The following is an 18,013-nucleotide window of genomic DNA, read 5'->3' on the forward strand; positions in this document are numbered from 1 at the left end:
GTGTGACTCATCCGAGCCCCCAGCAGTTGCTAGTCAGCACGGCCCTGGCTGCTTGTCTTAGCAGTCCTGTGTTGCGCTTTCTCTCCTGACAGGCGCTTCCTAGTCTTTGTTCCGAGACAGACATAGCTTCTCCCCTTCAGCCAGGCTGAGTCCAGGCTGGGAGCTGGCTGGGGACCTCCTTTTCCTTGGTCTCTTGTTTTCAAGTTCCCATATAGCCCCTCACCTCCACCTCCCTGCTCCCCAACCAAACTTGCCACCCAGGAAGTAAAGGGAAAGGTATTTTTCGATACCCCTCTCCTCTGTTCTCCCTTTTTAATCCCCCGAGGCAGTTCTTCCTGCCCTTCACCGGTCCTCAGAGCGGGTAGGAAAACCTGTGGGCTTGTTGCCTTAGTCTGTGCTCCCTGCCTTGTCCAGAGGTCTGTCTAGTCCGCCAGCCATGCAGCTCCAGGGATCAGAACACCCTCCTTGACTCCCAGATGCTGCTTCCCCTTGCGCCTCCCTCTCTCCCTCTCCCAATGTGCCAACCTTTTGCACTTCCACTAGAATGCCAGGCAGGCTGGGTCCCCAAAGGCTCCTTTTTCAAAACCTCTGGAAGCCGCGGTTGAATGTGCCATGACCCTCTCCCTGTCTGGATGGCACCATCATTGAAGCTGGCATCATCGGAGCCTCTTGTTCTGTTGGCGTGCTACCTGGAAGAACCTTCTGTGCTGGACAAGAGGAGCTGGAAGAGCATTTTATGTTTTAAGAACAGGCTGACACACAGCAACTGCAACAACAGCCGAGATCACTTAATAAATGGTGCTAAACTAGCTTGTCTCATGCTCTTGCTCTTTATGGTGCATCAGAGAAGTGGCCTTGCAGACCAGCTGTCACCAGACTAAGGAATGGCACAGACTTCTCCGAGAAGGGCATCGGGGAGCGCAGCCTCGTTTCCATAAGCCCACTCGATACTGTTCACAGGGTGTTCTGGCCCAGTTCTGCTGCGCTCTGACATAATGAGGTGACATCTAGCTCTCCACATCAGATCCCATTTTCTGGTGCTTGAATTTCAGTTCCCATCTAGTCCCGCCGATGACCAGAGTGGAGCAATTTCTGATTGAGAATTCAGCTTGAAAGTCTGTTAAGATTAGAAAAGGGAATCCTTGACCTTTGCTTCGCTGACTTCGTTTGCCTTTACTTCAAAGAAATCTCTTGCTTGGAAGCAAAGCCCTACTTCCCTCTGTATGTGGCTGTGCGTGTGTAGCTTCTCGCTGTGTTCACGGGCTTTCTCTCTGTGCCAAAACTGCCCAAGCCACTGGCTCTTTGCCCCACCTTCTCCCTTCTGCTTTCCCTTTAGAGCCAGTTCATCTTCCTCTTTGAGCTAGCCCCGCTGGCCAGGTCTCGAGGCACTCGCCCTGCCCTTCCTCCCACCCCTGGGGTCATCGTGCGTAGGGCCTGGGGTGGGGACCTGGCTTCCTCCTACGTGAGTTGCTCCTCAGGATAGTTGACCACATGGCACTCCTGGCCCTCGTGTGCTCGGTGGCTTTGGCTCGTATGTGCTGCAGCTTGGCCTCTGGGCCCCTAACCTGCTTGTAGGGTTTCAGCTGCCTCACGTTACTTGGCGGTTTCCTTAGGAGCTGCCACCAAAGCCAGAAGTCAGCGGTGTGTGAGGGCTCCAGTCAGGTGTGCAGTGGCATCCGTCACCGCAGCTGAGGGTGTGATGTCGAGCTGCCCACGGTGGCTATTCCATCTTGGCAGCGACACCCTCTGCCTGTGCCACCCTGACTGGCCACCAGTCTCCACATGGCCCAGTATCCCATTGGACACGTGGGCCAGCACCCTGGACTGAACATTCAAGCGGAGTCTGTCGTTGCTGCTTTGTTTAATGCACATCCAAAATGGGTCCAAGCACCTAGAAGTGGGAGTTCTGTTTGTATGTGAAAATGCCCCTGCATTTTCAGTGTTTGTCAAAGAATTCCTTTCCGTGGCCCTCTCTCTCTTACGTTACATTGACTGGCCTTAGTTTCAGCTAATGTCACTGGTCTAGGGGATGAGCTTTCATGTCACCTTCCAGAGTAAGAGTCGATGAGTAAGCATCCTGCTGACCGGGAGACCCTGTGATCCTTGCACAGACGAGCAGAAGTCAGCACTGTTGTGCTTTGTTCTGTTCCTCGTGGTGCTGCACAGGTACAGCTTTGGTCGTGGACAGCGGCTCCTGAGGTGCTGAGGGGGCATGTCCTTTGCCAACTGTTTGGATTTCCAGCCTTCCCCAGTCTCATTGTGGCCTTTTCCTGCTGCACCTGGGCCAGCCGAGAGGCGCGTGCTGCTGCCGTGGGCTGAGGGCTTTGCTGCAGAGGGCCCCGCCTGTTGACTCCAGTTCTTGCTTATTGCCAGCAGCTTGCCCTTAGGGATGAACAGGTCCCATTGAGAAATGGAAACTTGTTCAGTTGAGTGTTCGCTCAGGTGCGTGGCTCCTTTTAGAGAGGCCAGTTGTAGTTGAGGCTTCCTAAGTTGGTTCCTCACAAGCATCTAATGACTCACCATATCCTCATAGTGAGAAAAAAGCCTGAAAACACAGCCAGAGTCCTGGGCCCAGAGAAGCCGGGCACAGAGCCACATCAAGCACAAGACCTTCCATGGGACAGCCTCTTTGGAAGAGCCCTATTGACTCAGGGTGTGCTTCTGGCCTGGAGGGGGGGTATGGTCCACCATTGGGGAGACAGAGTGGACCCCTCTGCAGAGAAGATTGAGGGTAGGTGACTTCTTTATTCCTTTAGAGGAGAAATCAGTCAAATTGTGGGGCCATCCCTTTGCCATGTCTAGATTGTCACAGTAGGTGAACGTGGAAATTTGTTGGTAAGGCCCGCCGCCCCTTCTGTGGTGACTGACTCTGCTTGGTGGCCCAGGTCACACCAGCGTAACTGCTGGCCTGGCTTGGCATTTACGAAGTGTCCTTTCCCCTTGCTGACCTTCAAAGTAAAGACAGCCCCGGCAGCAGGCGTCGGAGCCGAGTGGAAGGCTGGGTAAGGGGTGAGGGCCTGTGCAGAATTACAGAGAATGAGATCCCTGCTCTCAGAATTTGCTCTCTGGTAAGTGAGGTGGGACAAGAGTGGTCTTCAAAGAGCTCTTTGTTACTCGATGTCATTTGAGCTTCTTCAGGACTCCCTGTGAGCCCTGTTCATCTCAGGGCCAGGCATATGGCCCTGTCAGCTTGTTCTTTACCTTCAAAAGAAGAACGTCGTAATATTACCTAACACGCCTGGGGTGCCAGGTGGTGTAGCCGGGCTCCTCGCAACTGCCTTTGGTGTGGATCTGCCTCTCCGCAGGGTGCCGCCAGCAGGTGCAAGTGTTCACGCCAGACCTTCGGCCGCCCTTTCATGTCCACTGAGTCTGTGAGGGCATTCCTTTCCCGCGGGTCTTCATGTTGGGTTTCATGTAGGAGGAAGGTGCTTCTGGAGCGAGTTGGGCAGTTTAATACTGGAGTGGATTAGAGGGGAGCTCTGAAGCCCACCTGCCATGGGTTCCTGCCACCGCAGCCGCTGTCTGGACTAGTGCAGGCGTCTCCGGAAACAAAAGGATAAGTTTGGAAGGACAATGCTTCAGTGCAGCCAAGTCACTGCTTGTTGGCACCTATGTTGCTTAAGAATTTACATCTCACTGTTAGGACAAGGACGGGGTTTCCCGGGTCCTTGCTTGAGCCCTGGATTTTGCTTTGTCTTCATTTGGAGTGAAGAGTGGAATGGCCTTCGGACGGCACTCACGGACTCGCCACGCTCACCGCGTCCCCGTCTCCAGAGAGGGCTGTGGAACAGACACCTTGCTGTGGAAATGGAGTTTGAATTGACAGAGACTGGCGCGTGCGCTGGCCTGGCAGTCTCTGCTCTCCGCTTCAGCTGGCATCTGTCAGTAGCTCTGGGAATGCTCTGAAGAAACCATTAGCAGCAAATCAACAACTGAGCCCAAGAGGTAGATCATTAACTTACAGAAGCTGCTGTTCTAAAGAGGGCCACGCCAGCGAAACTGGCGTAAGCACTGCCGGGAAGAATGACTCTGTTGTGCCAGGTCTCCGTATTTAGCCCTCCCGGCTTAACAAAGGGGGAGAGCTGCCGCGGAAGGCCTGGTAACGCTCGCCGCGTCGTGAGCAGCTCACTGCGCATCCCCCGCAGCGTTCTCACCCCTGTAAGATGAGAATGTAGTAGAAATTTTAGATTTAGGAGCGCCAAATGCCCCATTTTATATAGAATTACTAGGAAAGTAGCTGAGGTAAAAGGTGGCTCTGACAGAGCTTGAGGTGGGCAGGGCTTCTGGCGGGGGTCAAGGGTCTGGTTTTCCTGTTTTGGGCCAACATTCCCCACAGCCCTGTTCATGGAGCACCACGTAGAGGCTGTCCCCCATTTCCTGTCCCCTCCAAACCCCATTTTCTGAATTGAGCTAATCAGCATGAAAGTCCTAGTGAGCATTGTCCTGGAAGTTCTTGACGTGCTGTGACCTGTACAGTTTGAATGCTGAGCTGATCGTTCCATGGGTATTTTAAGAAACAGGTGGAACCTGATAGAGATTTGGAGTCTGAGTTTGAAGGGGTCAGAAGGTTGGAAATGTGCAAACAGAAAGTAATGTCATTTCCTCATTGTCTCGAGACTTCATGCTGTTAGGGACTCACCTTTGCCCTTGGGGTGAGGCTGAGAAGACATGGCCTCTTCCCATCTCACCGCTTCCCTTTGCTGGAGGTATTTCCAGTGGTGGTTGAGCTTAGCTCTGACCTCTGGCCTTCCGGGTAGACTGTTGAAGGTGTTCTTGAAGAATTTTGCAAGTCCTTGAGGGAAGAGGGGCCCGACTTCCCAGTGGAGGGAGCGAGGAGAGTGGCAGCTGCCCCCCGAAGGGAGCTGGCGGCCCTACCAGTCTGGGAGGAACGTCTAGGGGAGGCCGCAGCACCTGCTTCAGGCACCGGTGGGCTCCTCTCAGCTTGGCGGGTATCTGGAACGGGGTGTGGGTTGTCATGTCTGCTCGTGCTTTCTGCTAAAAAGCTGCTGATCTGTATGTACTCTTATGTTTTTTGTCTCTGGTTTGCCAGGGCCTGGGAGGAGTTTCATGGCCTGGTGAACAGCAGCGGCCGCTGATCGGACGCTCCCCCTCTGTCTCTCACACTCAGGGTAGGGCCTTGTCTATCTTCTCCGTAACCTTGTAACATACCTCTCAGCCATAGGCCCCCTCTTCCCAAGGGATCACCTACTTGGCCAACTTTGTTGCCTGCTCCAGCCTCCTCTTTGACTGATTATCTCAGTCTCAAAATAAAATAAGAGTCCAAAACCACTTAGTCCTCTGTGGTGAGCCCCTGGGCAGGCTGCGTAACCTCACCCACTGTACCTTTGTTTTCTCTTTTGGGAAATGAAGTTCCCTGGGCTCGGCTCTTGTCTCTTCCGGTGCCAACATGCACGGTTACCAGTGTGCCCAGATACTTTATTCTGCACAGACGCGGCCATTTTTAAGCCGGCTTGCAGTGCCCCGTGACCGGCAGGGCTGGTCCCAGGCGGCTTGGGTAAGGTGAGAGGTATGTCTCTTGTTGGCTGGTGTGCTTGTCAGTGGTGAGGGAACAGTGGCACCTTCAGGGCCTCAGCAGCGGAGGTGATGACAGGGCTGTGGCAGAGACTGTTCCAGGTTTTACGGTAACTGGATCATCAAAGTTCCTGGCAGGGAGCAGCCTGGGGGTGGCAAAGGCGAGGTCAACGGAAGTGTTCCTTCAGGACCATGTGTGTGTCAGCTAAGGGTGCCAAGTCCACGACTGTGCAGCAGAGGGAGTCGGGTACCTCTGTTCCCATGAGGGAAGTGGGTGAAAGGACAGTCTGCCTGTGTCTGGCTAGGAGCGTCTCCCTGGCCCCCGCTGCCCACCTGCACCCTAGGAAATAGAGAACGTCCTGAATTCTGCTAGCAAAGAACGTGCAGGTGCAGTCGCCGCTCCAAAGCCCCGGGAAGCGTCCCGGGAAGGAAATGAGACTCAGCATCCTTCAGAGGGGGGGCGGCACAGGGGTGGCAGCGCGCTCTCTAGAGGAGCAGTCCCGATCCCCACGCACCAGGCGGTGCGCGCGAGTCGTCTTAGAATAGTTTGACGCCTTTATTATAAATTCAGGCTTTAGATGCTTTGATTTCTCATACTGCAATTTAGAGGTTTTCTCTGCAAAAGGGTCATCATAGAACCCTCAGGTGGCTGCTCGGTCACACGGGAAGGGGTGAAAACACGCATCTCTTCTACCGTTGGGTGCATTGGTTTGCAGATTGAAAATCAGATAAATTCAAAATAAGTTAACTTTCCAGACACCCGGTGCTATAGTAGAATTGTTTTGAACAATGTTGCCCTTGTAATCCTGAGATTCCCTTTTTTTTTTTTTTTTGCTTTTATGTCCCTGAAATTGGGATTTTTCACAACGAATGTGGCAAGAAATATTTCTGTCATAGTTTGATTGGCAGTGTTTACTTTTTCTAGCACATAAAATGATGGTACCTTTAAAATCAGTAGCACAAATTCATGAAATAAAAGACTAAATGAGTTGAAATGGTCCAAAAGAAAGAAAAATTGCAAGTGTTTCCGGCTCCCTTCAGCGCAGCCGGTCCCCAGGAAGCGCCTGGGGCTTGCACCCACAGTCACGCTCGCGCACTGCCGTGCTGGAGCCTTTGCTCCCCCGTTGCCCCCCACCCCCACCCCCACCCCCGCCATGTCTCCTTCATACAGCACACGGCGGGGTGGGGGGGGGGGGCGTGTGCTGGAGTCGGGGCCAGCCAGAGCCCCTCCATGGCCTGACAGACTTGAACTGGAAAAGGCTTCGCATTTCGCCTCTGCTGATTGAGCCGTCAGAGAGGTGGGAGTGTTTCAAGAAGACGCTCACACTCCGCTCACGTGTGTGATCTGGAGGTCCCGGCACTTGAGCTTCTCATCCTCTGTCCTTTCCCCCCTTGCAAGTACGTCGCTGGTGATCGGTGATGAAACAAAAACTTTTTAAGTAATAATTCTTGAGCCACCAGCACTTTCCCCAGCTTCTCTGGTATTTTATAACAGACTTGTGGCTGCTCATACTTGAGGACTGTCACTGACCTCATTAATAAGCACCCCCTTTGCACCAGGGCAGAAGCCGCAGTGGCTGCTGGGGCGGGGCCTGGTGACCAGTGTCTAGATTGGCGTGCACAGGGCGCGATGGGTGCCGCGGGGAGGGAAGTTGGCGCAGTCTCCCCGCGGAAGACTAAAGGTGGACACTTGCCCTGCTGACCCGGGAACGGGTCTGCTTCGGTGTGCAGGGACGGGGAGGGGAGGAAGCCAGAGGCGGCCTCGGGTGGACAGCCCACGAATGTTCCTTTGAAGGCCGTGTGCAGCCGGCGCAGGGCCGGGGTGCTGGTGAGGGCAGCGAGGTATCCTTCGGAGGAGCTGCCCTCACCCCTCTGTCCTCCACCCCAGGTGCCACCCTCCGCCGTAGCTCATTCTGCCCAGAGTTTGAATTTGGCCATTTCTCTTCAAGTACAAAAAGAGGAGAAAGTTCTTTCAGAGTATTTGAGCAACAGTTTGCCCCAAGATGCTGGGGATGGTGAGATTGGAAGCCAGTTTGGGATGCGAGCATCTCTGAGTATTTCTGACCCTTCCTCATCAGGACGAAGGGTCATCTGGTAGAGAAAGGCCTTTTGACTTTCTCGAGCCTGTGGGTCTCTTGACCGCCGTGTTCTGCGTGGTGACAGCCCACTGTCGCGACGGTGCTAGGGGGCTGGAGGTGGCTTTGGGGCGCTCACTTAGGGTTTCTAAATTCTAGCTTGATTTTAAAAAGACAGAAGCATATTTTCTTAAAGTCACCTGTGACTTCTGTCCCTTCCTGCCCACCTTTCCCTGCCTCCTAATCTTGTGCGCTGCAGCCTGCAGTGAGGACGCAAGGAGGGCGGGCTCCCAGCTGGGTGGAGGCCAGCGCACCCCTCACCCTACACACAGCTGCCCCCGCTCCGCCCTCCTCTCCTGCACGCTGGAAACAGCTGGTTCTTGGCTCCTTGACGTTTCTCTCCTTTTCCACTGTACAAATAGAGCTTAGGGCGACAGAGGCCTAGGTTTTCTGAGTGTGAAGAAAATTCTGAAAATAGAAATTATGAGAGTAAATGTTAGGTATCTGGACGGCAAGGCGCCATGGAATGCTTCCTGTGCCGCCAGGAGAGAACTTTCTGGCCCCGCCCCGCCCAAGCAGGGAGTCTGTGGCAGGGCTTGTCCTGAAAAGCCTCTTGTTGAGATCACACAACAGCTGACAGGGCTGGGTCCAGGCCCTTGCCTGCCATCTCCCTCACCCCATAACGGTCATTCCCCCACAACCAGGAAGCTCTCTGACTTCCCCTTCTGCTTGCTCGGCTCATCCCTTCCTGTTGGCAGAGGGGTCCTGCTGCGGGCCGGGCGGCACGCGGTCTCCCCGGGCGTGGTGACAGCGTGCACGGGTGACCTGCTTGTCTCTGATTAGGATCAGCTGGGCCCTTTGCTGGCTGCTCGTGGCCCAGTGGGGTCTGTCCTTTCAAAGGGCCTTTGAAAAAGTTGGTCATCCCATTAAGTCCTTGTGTTTCAGCTTTAGCTCCTTAGTAGGAAATCAGTGAAGCGCTCAGTAGCCGCTGATACGTGGGCTGCGCAGTCATGCGCGTCAGTAAGAAAAATACAAGTGGGCTCTCGAGATAGCCCCAGCTCCTCCCTAGCCAGAGTCGCCCGGGCCTGTCGGCCTGCTGCTCGCGCCAGGGGGGCCCGTTAGCCCCGGCGGGAGGAGCCTCCCCGTCGTCAGTCTGCTGCCCTGAACCCCTTGCCTGAGCCCCGTTCATGAACTGCAGTGTTAAGGGGGTCGGTTAATGATGATTCCAGAGGCGGGCGAATGGGATCTGTTTCCCAGTTAAGTTTGAAGCGCTGGGCTGGAGAGCAGCAGCCGGGGCGACCGTCAGAACCCCTTCCAGCCCCGAGGGCTCCGGACACGGAGGGCTGTGGGGACTCTGAGGCCCTGCTTGGCTTCTCGTGGGGGACGGGGAAGGTTCCAGGAGTGGGTGGTGACCCAGCCGGCAGAGGGCCAGGGAGAGGGCGCTCTCGGGCTGTCAGCACCGCGGTCTGCGAGAGCTGCAGGGAGCTCCTCACGTGAGGGCACCTCGCGTTCTCCTGTGGGAAATCCTTTTAGAGGCAGCTGTGAGTGTAAACTCGGGGTTTTCTGGTTGGTTGGGTACCTGCACAGTCACGTGGCTCGTTTCCCTCGAGTGTGCATGAGAGGGAGGTCCCCTCCTCCTCTCCCCACCCCTCCACCTGCCCTGTTGCCTCCCGCTGCCCCTGCCCTCGCCGCCCAGGTAGCTGCCGTGGGCGGTGTCCCGCGTGACCTTCCTTCATGCCTGTGCAGGCAGCTCTGGCCACTGGCCCTGTTGCTCCCCCCCCCCCCCCCCCGCACAAAAAGGTGCGTGCTGCGCACCCACTTCTGCGCCCCAGCAGATCCGTTTCTCTGGGCGAGCTCGCCAGATCAGTGAAGACCTTCCTCGGCTTGTTTTTCGAAGCACACAGAGTCCCTTTGTGTGACTGTGCCCCCACGTGACGTGAACTGGTCCCCTGTGGACCAGCCCGGGGCTGTGTCCAGGCTGCTATGACAGGGCCGAGCGGCAGGTTGGGGGCCCCAGCAGGGAGGCCACGCTGGTGTGAGATCGCAGGGAGGAAGGGCCTGGGTGTGCACAAGGGCCGGCGCGGCCGGGTGCAGGCCCTCCCGGTGCGTGTGGAGGCCCGTCCATGGTCTGTGTATTGAATGCTGTTTTCTCCCATTTTTTTCTTTCAGGGACAATTCAAGCTTTCGAAATACAAAAATCACATTGTGAAAGTACACAGCTGGCAATAATCCTTCCCTGTGTGTGTGTGTGTCCAAACGGATGGGCGGTCTCCAGCTGGCCCTCCCTCTGCTCACTGAAGGGACGTCCCCGAGCCGCGGGCTCCCCTTTTGCACACTCCTGGAGGACAGAGTCCGCTAGACACCCTCCAGCATCGCTGACTTTATAAAGCGGAGAAAATGGAAAACGTGACTTTGTAATAGACAAACTTTTTTTATGGGGTTCTGTGGGGGGAGTTAGCCTTTCGCTTGCTGTGTGCTGTCAGGCACCCTGGGCCTCCTGCTGGCTCTTCTCTGCTGCACGAAGGGCGTCGGTGGCGTGACCGCGTGTGCGAGCCAGAGCGGCGGACTGAGAGTTGTCAGTATTAGGAATGTCTGTGCGCATAGGGAAGAGCCTTTGTCGGAGGGTCCCGGAACAGCTGTAAATGCTCTCGCCTGGCGCTGCCATTAAATTATTGGGACATTCGTTTCTTGCTGTCCCCTCTTCCCCCAAGCCCACCACTTTCTGAAAATGTGTTACTGACTTTGTATAGACTCCTGCCTTATGCCCTTGGTCTTCCTGTGCGGGACTCTCCTCTTAGGCACTGCTGCACTTACAGAAAGTTCACCCGGCGGCCCCGGGCCCCACTGAGGCGCGGACGGTGGGCCTTGGCAAAGTGGCCTGGAGCTGAGTCCAGTTTGAGTTGAAGCTGGATTATAATACAGGTTCCAAGTGCAGGGGTGGGGGCGGGGGCGGGGGCACTGTCTGAACCACTTCCCAGGTGAGCAGGGCCTTTGTGCCCAGCCTGTTCCTGTGGGTCTTCATGTGCCCCTCGTGGAGGAAGGGAAGCAAAGCTGGGTGTTACCAGCTATTCACCCTTAGGGCACGTTCTCTCTCCTGAACCTGGGACATCTGAAGAAGAGGTGGCCGAGCTGGGCGGCTCTGCGTGGCTGTGCCTGTCTTCAGTCGTCAGAGAAACCTGATTCCAGTCCTCGTCACCGTGTGTGTGTCAGTAAGCGTGTGTGCACTTGTGGATAACTGGACACGCCTGCAGGCTAGCATGCAACCCAGGAGCCAGCGACCTGACTCCAGAGCGTGAAGTCAGGTCAGAGGTCCCTAGGGCTGAACCAAGTACTGAGTACGAGTCCTCCAGCAGCCTCCAAGGAGCACTGTGTTGCTTGGCTCTTGGGAGCAGAGATCGATCGCTGTACCTTAAATTAAGGCCTCTCCTAGAAGCTGACTTTGAAGGCCGGGGCCTAAGCCTCCTGGTCCCAGAGAATTTGTAGGAGAGTAACAGGCATTTCCTTATTGTATGTATATTACTCTTCAGCTGTCCAACTCCTGCGCACGCTCAGCACCACTGTCTTGGGACGCATTTTCCTAAAAGAACAGGGGCGTCCAGGAGCCAAAAGGGAGGTGCTTCCATATGACAAGTGAAGTTAGAGTCAGTAAGAAGCTCTAGCAGTGATTTAAAACTCCAGGAATATGAAGAGTGAATTCTAGCGAAGGGTTCAGGCAAACAGGAGCAACATTGGCTAAAATGGGGAGCAAAGTCTGCCTCCTGAGATTTATTTAGACCCCCCAAGGAGACCTTCGCTTTTTCCTAAGCTGAGATTTGCCAGAAAACTCCAACGAGACGAGACATTTGAATTGGCCCCCCTTGGGGCAGCCACCTGACTGTTGGGTGTGAGGGTGTGCACGTGTGTGATCTCCAGGGGCGTGATCAGGCTCAGCACTTAGGTGTAGTGCCCATATTCGTATTTTTGCTTGCTTTCTTGGTCTCGCATTCAGATTTTTAAATCTGTGTTGCCCAGAGCTGCTCGTGTTCCTGCTTCCTCTGTCACTGCAGTATTGAGAAGTTGCTGTGTGTGCAGACAAGAGGCCCTCCCGTTGGGCAGCACCTTACCTCCAGATGCTCTGCCTGCCGGCTTTCAGTGGGGGATCCAAACCACCCCCTTTCCAAAGTAGCTTCAGAGGCCTTCACGTCAGGCCTCGGCTCCACTGACATAGGACACGGTTATGGTGTCACCAAATGAGGGAAGGTTCCCCAGGGCCAACCCGACAGCTGTGTGCAGTTGCTGCTGGGGATGGGGAGTCAGTTTCCGCTCTGACCAGGGGCTGTTCCCCATAACTCCTTTCTTGGGTTTTCCGTTTGAAATTGGTGCCGCCGCCTCTCCAGCGCTCCGCTCATTTATCCTTTTGCTCACATGTGTTTTCTGTCACCTTGGCATTGGCAATCCTTTTCCATCCAGAGACAGGCTTGTGGTCCACAGTGCTCCAAGAATGAATTTCCAAGTACAAATATTGGCCAGAGGAGGGGGCAGAGGCTGTGAAAAGAGTGATTTACTGTTGCACTTTGAGAGCAATTGTCTACTGCGGTAATAAATGGAAAATATCAGCCAGAACCAGGTTGTGGACTCTTTAATACCAGGGAACCGGGGAGACTGGTAGTTTGCTGCTACTGATTCTCTGCTCGGTGCATATGGGTCTTCCTTTTAAATGCACTCCAGGGCAGAGTGTGTGAACAGTCAGACAATGCCAGTGCTGGTGACAGATGTAAACATTTTCTCGAGTCAGTTTTCATCCTTGCCAGAACTCCATTTCCAACTTTAACATCAAAATATAGTTAAAATTAATTTTATTTTTTTAAAGATTTAGTTATTATTTATGCATACAAGAACTGGGGTACAGGCCAGAGGTGTGGGGATGAGCAGATTCCCCAGAGGCAGAGTGGGGAGCAGAACAGGCCGAGTGACGGAAGTACACTGCTGAGGGGGGCAGCAGGTGAGTCCGGAGAGGTCTGCTGCGCCATGTGGGTAGCTCCCTGGCCAGGGATCGCTCGTGCTACAGTGGCTGTGGATCGCTTCATAGGTGGCGTCTTAACCCCTTGTGCCACCAGGGAGGCCCAAAATGTAATTTTAATTCTCCACTTGGAGTAAGGGATATTGAAATGGAGGGAAACTCAAAAAATTAGATCTGGAAGTAAGAAATCACTACAAGCTAGGCCTGGAATGTTTTAGATGAAGTAGCTTATTAGCTCAAAGATGGCTCTTTGCGGCAAACCGGTGAGAGCCAGGGGCCAAGTGCAGTACAAGGCAGAAAAGCTGGGGAGAACCTCAGTTACCCTGCGGGTATCAGTCACGGTGCAAACAGGACACAGGGACCATGCAGGTTATTTTAACAATAGGATAGAGCTGTTGACTCAGTTGCCAAAAAGGCACAAAGAAAACAAGACGGAGGAAGCAGCCCCCGCAGAGCTGCATCCAGCGCGGGTGTGTGGTGTCCGGGCACGCGGAAGCCGAGCCGGCTCTGAGCACGTGGGCGGCGGCGAGGGGGTCTGACTGTCCCACCCGCTGGCACCCCCTGACCGGAGCAGGAAGGAGCCGTGCCCCTGAGCATCCCACTGGAGAAACCCCGTGGTGTCCAGCTGGCAAAGCGGGAATGGTTGCCGAGTTCTGTTCCTATACCACAAGGAAAACGGTGCCTGTGAAGCTGGGACGGGCTTAATCCCTGGTGCGGCCCCTCCAGTCACGGTCCTCGCTCTCCGCACACACGTGAACTTCAACACTAGGACAAAAGCAACTCTGTTCTCCGACATAACGGACTGAGAGATTCTTACCCTTCCCCAAGCAGGAAATGGAGAGCCGGTGACCACTTGGGGATCTCTGCGCTCTGCTGACTCCTTGTAGCCCCATCTGATTGGAACTGAGCGTAAAGTGGTATCTCCAGACTGAAGTCCAATGTTAACTTCCAACACAAATTGAGATGGGAGAATAAGATACAGCAGTGGAGGGAAAATAGGTCGAGTCCATGAGGCTGGAGTGAGTGTCAGCTCCTTCGCCGCCGCCTAGACGGTGTCGCCCGCGCCCTCAGCCGGGGTTTCGGCTGCTCGCGATTCCTGAGTTGGCGTGGCTAACCCGGGCTCTTCCTGGCGGGTCTGAACGCACTGTCTTCCATTTCCCATTCGTGTCTGCTGTTTCTCAGAGGAAATCTAAAGGACCCACTGGCTTCCGCCATGATCTTTCCTACCCTGTTAACGTCTCAGGGCCCCAGTTTCCCCCTAGGTAATTCCCCCCCACCCCCCAGCAAATAATCCCCAAAGCTCCAAACAGCCAAGCGAGCCTCAGTTTGCAAGAGCTTGGAAGAGTTTCTTCTTTGAAAACCCAGAGCCCTGACCTCAGCCATGTCCACGGGTCTCTTGGTGAGCAGCTTGGGCTGCTTTCACCGCAGTCCCCCTGCTCCTGCCGCCCCCGCCAGGCTTCTTTGTCGCTGAATCCACCTCTAGCCACTCGTCACTCCCGATTCTCTGCTTCATTCCCGGCCAGCCCCTGCCTGCACTGATCCCATGACTGGTTGCCAAGCCACTGGGGTCACAGCTGGGGTCAAGGGCTTGGTGCACCTCAATCTGGAGAAGGCAGGACAGGAGCCTTACCTGGAAAGAAGTTTGGAAGCCCTTGGCAGAAACGAGTTACAAAGAAGTGAAATCTGGGCCTCCCTGGTGGTGCAGGGGTTAAGTCGCAGCACTATGAAGCTATCATCAGCCACTGCAGCATGAGTTCGATCCCCGGCCTGCCAGGGAGCTACCCACATGGTGCAGCAGACCTCTCCTAACCCCGCTGCTCCCCTCAGCAGTGGATTTCAGTTAATCTGCCTGTTCTGTTCCCCACTCTGTCTTGGTGAATCCTCTCACCCCCCACACTCTGGCCTGTACCCAGTTCTTGTATGCACAAATAAATCTTAAAAAAAAAAAAAAGGAAGGAAGTAAAGAGAACTTGGCAGTGAGAGACCTGCCAAACACCTTGGGCAGGCGCTCAAGGTCAGCGCCAGTGGGGATAAGTCAGGCAGTGGATGCTGAAGGACTCAGCGCTGAGGGGCTGCAGGTGGCGCGTTACCGCTTGGTCTTCCTCCCAAGACACATAATCCCAGACTAATCCTGAGCAAAACATCAGACAAATTCCAGGAGAGAGGCAACCTGACAAATACTTCTCAGAGCACGGCCAGCTAAATGTGAAGGGTCCCGGTCGGGATCCAGGAGCAGTAGCTAAAACCGAGCAAGTCTTAGCAAAAGTATGGATGGGTAAGAATAACGTAGCAATAATAGCTCGTTAATTATAGCAAATGTACCATATAAATGTAAGATACTAGTAATATGGAAACTGAGTGGGGAATATATGGGGGTGGTCTGTACTATCTCCTCAATTTTTTTTTGTTCTTAATCTAAAACTGTGCTAAAATATATATAGCCTGATTTTTTAAAGGGGCACAGGAACCAACCTGAAAGAGTTCCCAGTGGTCCAAGTGGATCAACTTGAGCACTAAGGCAAAGAATAAAATAGATAAGTCCTCCCTGGTGGTGCAAGGGGTTTAAGCACAGCACTGTGAAGCTATCCGCCGTCTCTGCAGCGCGAGTTCGATCCCTGGACAGGGAGATAACCCACATGGCACAGCAGACCTCTCCTGTCTCGCCCACTGCTCCCCTCAGCAGTGTATTTCAATCAGTCTGCCTGTTCTGTTCCCCACTCCGTCTCTGGTGAGTCCTCTCACCCTCCACACCTCTGGCCTGTACCCCAGTTCTTGTATGCATAGATAAATAAACCTTTTAAAAAAGAATAAAATAGATAGCCATGAATTTACTCGAATAGAAGTCAGTGATTGAATAATGCATGAAGGAAAAAGGACAGATCTTTGTTACAGAAAATTTCAAATAGAGGAGTGAGGGAGATAATCAGCATGAGAGCACCATAGTAACAGTAATGATAATATAACAGGGGAAAAGAACACCATAGTAATAATTGCTACAGGTAACAACCACTGAAAAATGCTAAAAACAGGGAGCAAAACTTTGAAGGAGAAATAGGACATTTTTCCATAACCTCAAAGTATCTCCCCTGGAATGTTGATCAATTATGGCCGTGGCTTTAACATAACCCCACCCTCCCGAAAGTCGACCTTCATTTCTCTCTCAAGTAAGGACTAGTCTTAGCGACTGCCTTCTGAGGGAGTGTGGAAAGGGAGGAATAGTAACGTAACAGCCAGAAATCTGGCATACACGTGCTCATCAGGGCTGACAGCCGGGTGCGGGGGCTGTTGTACATGTCTGTCATCAGCTTGGAAAGGGTGGTGCAGAGCAGAACCCAGAAAGTCCTGGGCGCCGGGCACTGACAGGCAGGAAGCAGAGAGTGTGCTGATTCCAGCCCGCTCCTCAGGAAGGGAAGCGGGGCGTCGCTCACCAGACACAGGGCCTTTCAGGCTCCACGGAGGGTGGTCGTCGGCGCTGCCAGCAGAACAGCTGAGGCCCTGAAGCCCCCTTGTGTGGAGAAGTAACAGTGACAGGTGACAGCTGCAAATATCCTGGTGACTGATGGTGGATGAAGGTCTTGCGCAATGAAACCAGGACCTCCGGGTAAGAGAGAGACAGGCTTTAGGGTTACGAAAAGCTCTCTGGTCACTTGGGCCGTGTGAAAATGCTGTGGCTGGCTGGGCAGTGCAGGTGAACCAGCGGCGGCTAGAAGGTCACCCGTTGGGGGATTTCCCGTGGGGATCTGGAGAGGGCAGCTGACCAGATGGCCAGTCAGCACTGAGGATGGAGACCCCCTCACTGTGCCCCCAGCCTGGGGTTCTCTGGTGTCAGGCGGGCTACGGAACTGTCATCCCTGCTGAATTGCCCTGCACTGGCGGCGACTGGCAGCCTGCCAGTTTAGCCAAGAAGATACTAAAGGTGCAGGCGCTGAGCCTGCTCTCTGGGAAATGCAGCTAAACCGATGACTCCATAGTGAGGGCAGCTGCCAGGAAGGGGTAGGCGGGGGAGGTTTGAAACCCACCACAGGCTGGACAGGGAATGCCTCAAGACCCAGTCAACATGTGGTGACGTCAGATCCTGTCCACCTCCACCTCCCCTCCCAGGACCCAGAGGCCAGGGAGCCAGCTAAGTACCTCCGGTTGCTGCCCTTCCTCCCGCAGGCCTCTCTCCCCTCGGGGCAGCCCCATGCCCCTCCCGCCTGCGTCACCCAGCTCTGGGGCAGCCCCCTCCTCCCTAGAGGATAGCACTGCCGTCCCTGTGCCCCTCTGATCACACCTTTTCCTTCTGCCTCATCTCCGCCAAATACACTTTCCCCCCTTTCTATTTTTTTTTTTTTAAGATTTATTTATTTACGCATGCAAGAGCTGGGGCACAGGCCAGAGATGCAGGGGGTGAGAGGATCCACCAGAGCCAGAGCGGGGAACAGAACAGGCAGACTGACCGAAATCCACTGCTGAGGGGAGCAGCGGGGAGACAGGAGAGGTCTGCCTCGCCATGTGGGTAGCTCCCTGGCCGGCCAGGGATAGAGCTCATGCTGCAGAGGCTGCGGATTGCTTCATAGTGCGGTGGGTAACCCGATGCGCCACCAGGGAGGCCCCACTTTCCCCCCTTTCTCAATGAGTTATTTTTTCCCTTATTGAAAATGATTCCAATTGTATGACAACGACAGAGACAGTAGATCAGTTGTTGTGGGGGAGGGGAGACGAGCGGGTGGAGCTGGAAGACTGGAGGGCAGTGAAGGTGCTTGTGTGAGATACTGGAACAGCGGCTCCTTCTTTACAGGGTTATCAGAACCACGCGTGCCCCTTCTGGAAGCCACGGGCCAGCCAAGAGGAATGTGTTGGCAGTGCTTGCCCTTTGAGACTGCCCGCCTGTGTCTGTGCAGGCGTCTCCCTCTTTGCGCTTGTTCTCTTTCTTTTCCTTAACAAACTTGCCGCGTGCTGATGAAAAGAAGAGGAAGAAGGTGTTGACATTGGTATGTCAGTTGTGAAAATGTGCCACACTGAATAGTATGTTAAAAATTAGGAAACTGGGGCTGGGGGCATGGGAGGAGAGGACCTGGCAGCTCTACACGTTCCCTCAATTTTTCCTGTAAATATAAAACTGCTCCATTACAGAAAGTACACAGAGGCAAAAAGAGGTGGGGGGAACTCTAGAAAAGTCCATGGTCGCACTCAGAAAGCATTCTTACTGCCAAGGGGTGCAGCCTAACTGATGGGGTCATTCTGTAGGTTCATGAGATAGGCTCACAGGGTTGCAGGGACAGTGCAGGGCCCCTGCCCTGGTGGCAACATGTCACGACAGGTTGGGACAGTACAGAGCTAGGACACAACAGACACGTAAGCAGAAGCGCAGGCTCAAGGTTGCCGCAGGTCAGCCGTCCCACAGCCCCATTAAGGACCCAATTCT

General features: G+C 54.3%; 1 protein-coding gene across 6 annotated transcripts in view; it reads left to right on the forward strand.

Moving 5' to 3' along the window:
* The window catches only part of EIF4E2 (eukaryotic translation initiation factor 4E family member 2), a 30,248-nt gene extending 12,768 nt beyond the window's left edge, over positions 1 to 17,480 (forward strand). For 2 of the 6 annotated variants that reach the window (XM_054700169.1, XM_054700167.1), the window contains exon 7: positions 17,387 to 17,480. In XM_054700169.1, the coding sequence (XP_054556144.1) occupies positions 17,387 to 17,465 (79 nt within the window). In that variant the 3' untranslated portion in view covers positions 17,466 to 17,480. Of the gene's footprint in view, positions 1 to 543; positions 810 to 5,050; positions 5,130 to 5,370; positions 5,528 to 9,776; positions 10,551 to 17,386 lie in introns of those variants that run through there. The other 4 variants (XM_037524234.2, XM_054700168.1, XM_037524236.2 and 1 more) reach the window with 4 other exon arrangements.
* The last annotated feature ends 533 nt before the right edge of the window (positions 17,481 to 18,013 follow it).

The sequence above is a fragment of the Talpa occidentalis genome, unplaced genomic scaffold (genome assembly GCF_014898055.3).
Source record: "Talpa occidentalis isolate TD23 unplaced genomic scaffold, MPIMG_talOcc4v2.1 talOcc4.3, whole genome shotgun sequence".
Taxonomy (NCBI): domain Eukaryota; kingdom Metazoa; phylum Chordata; class Mammalia; order Eulipotyphla; family Talpidae; genus Talpa; species Talpa occidentalis.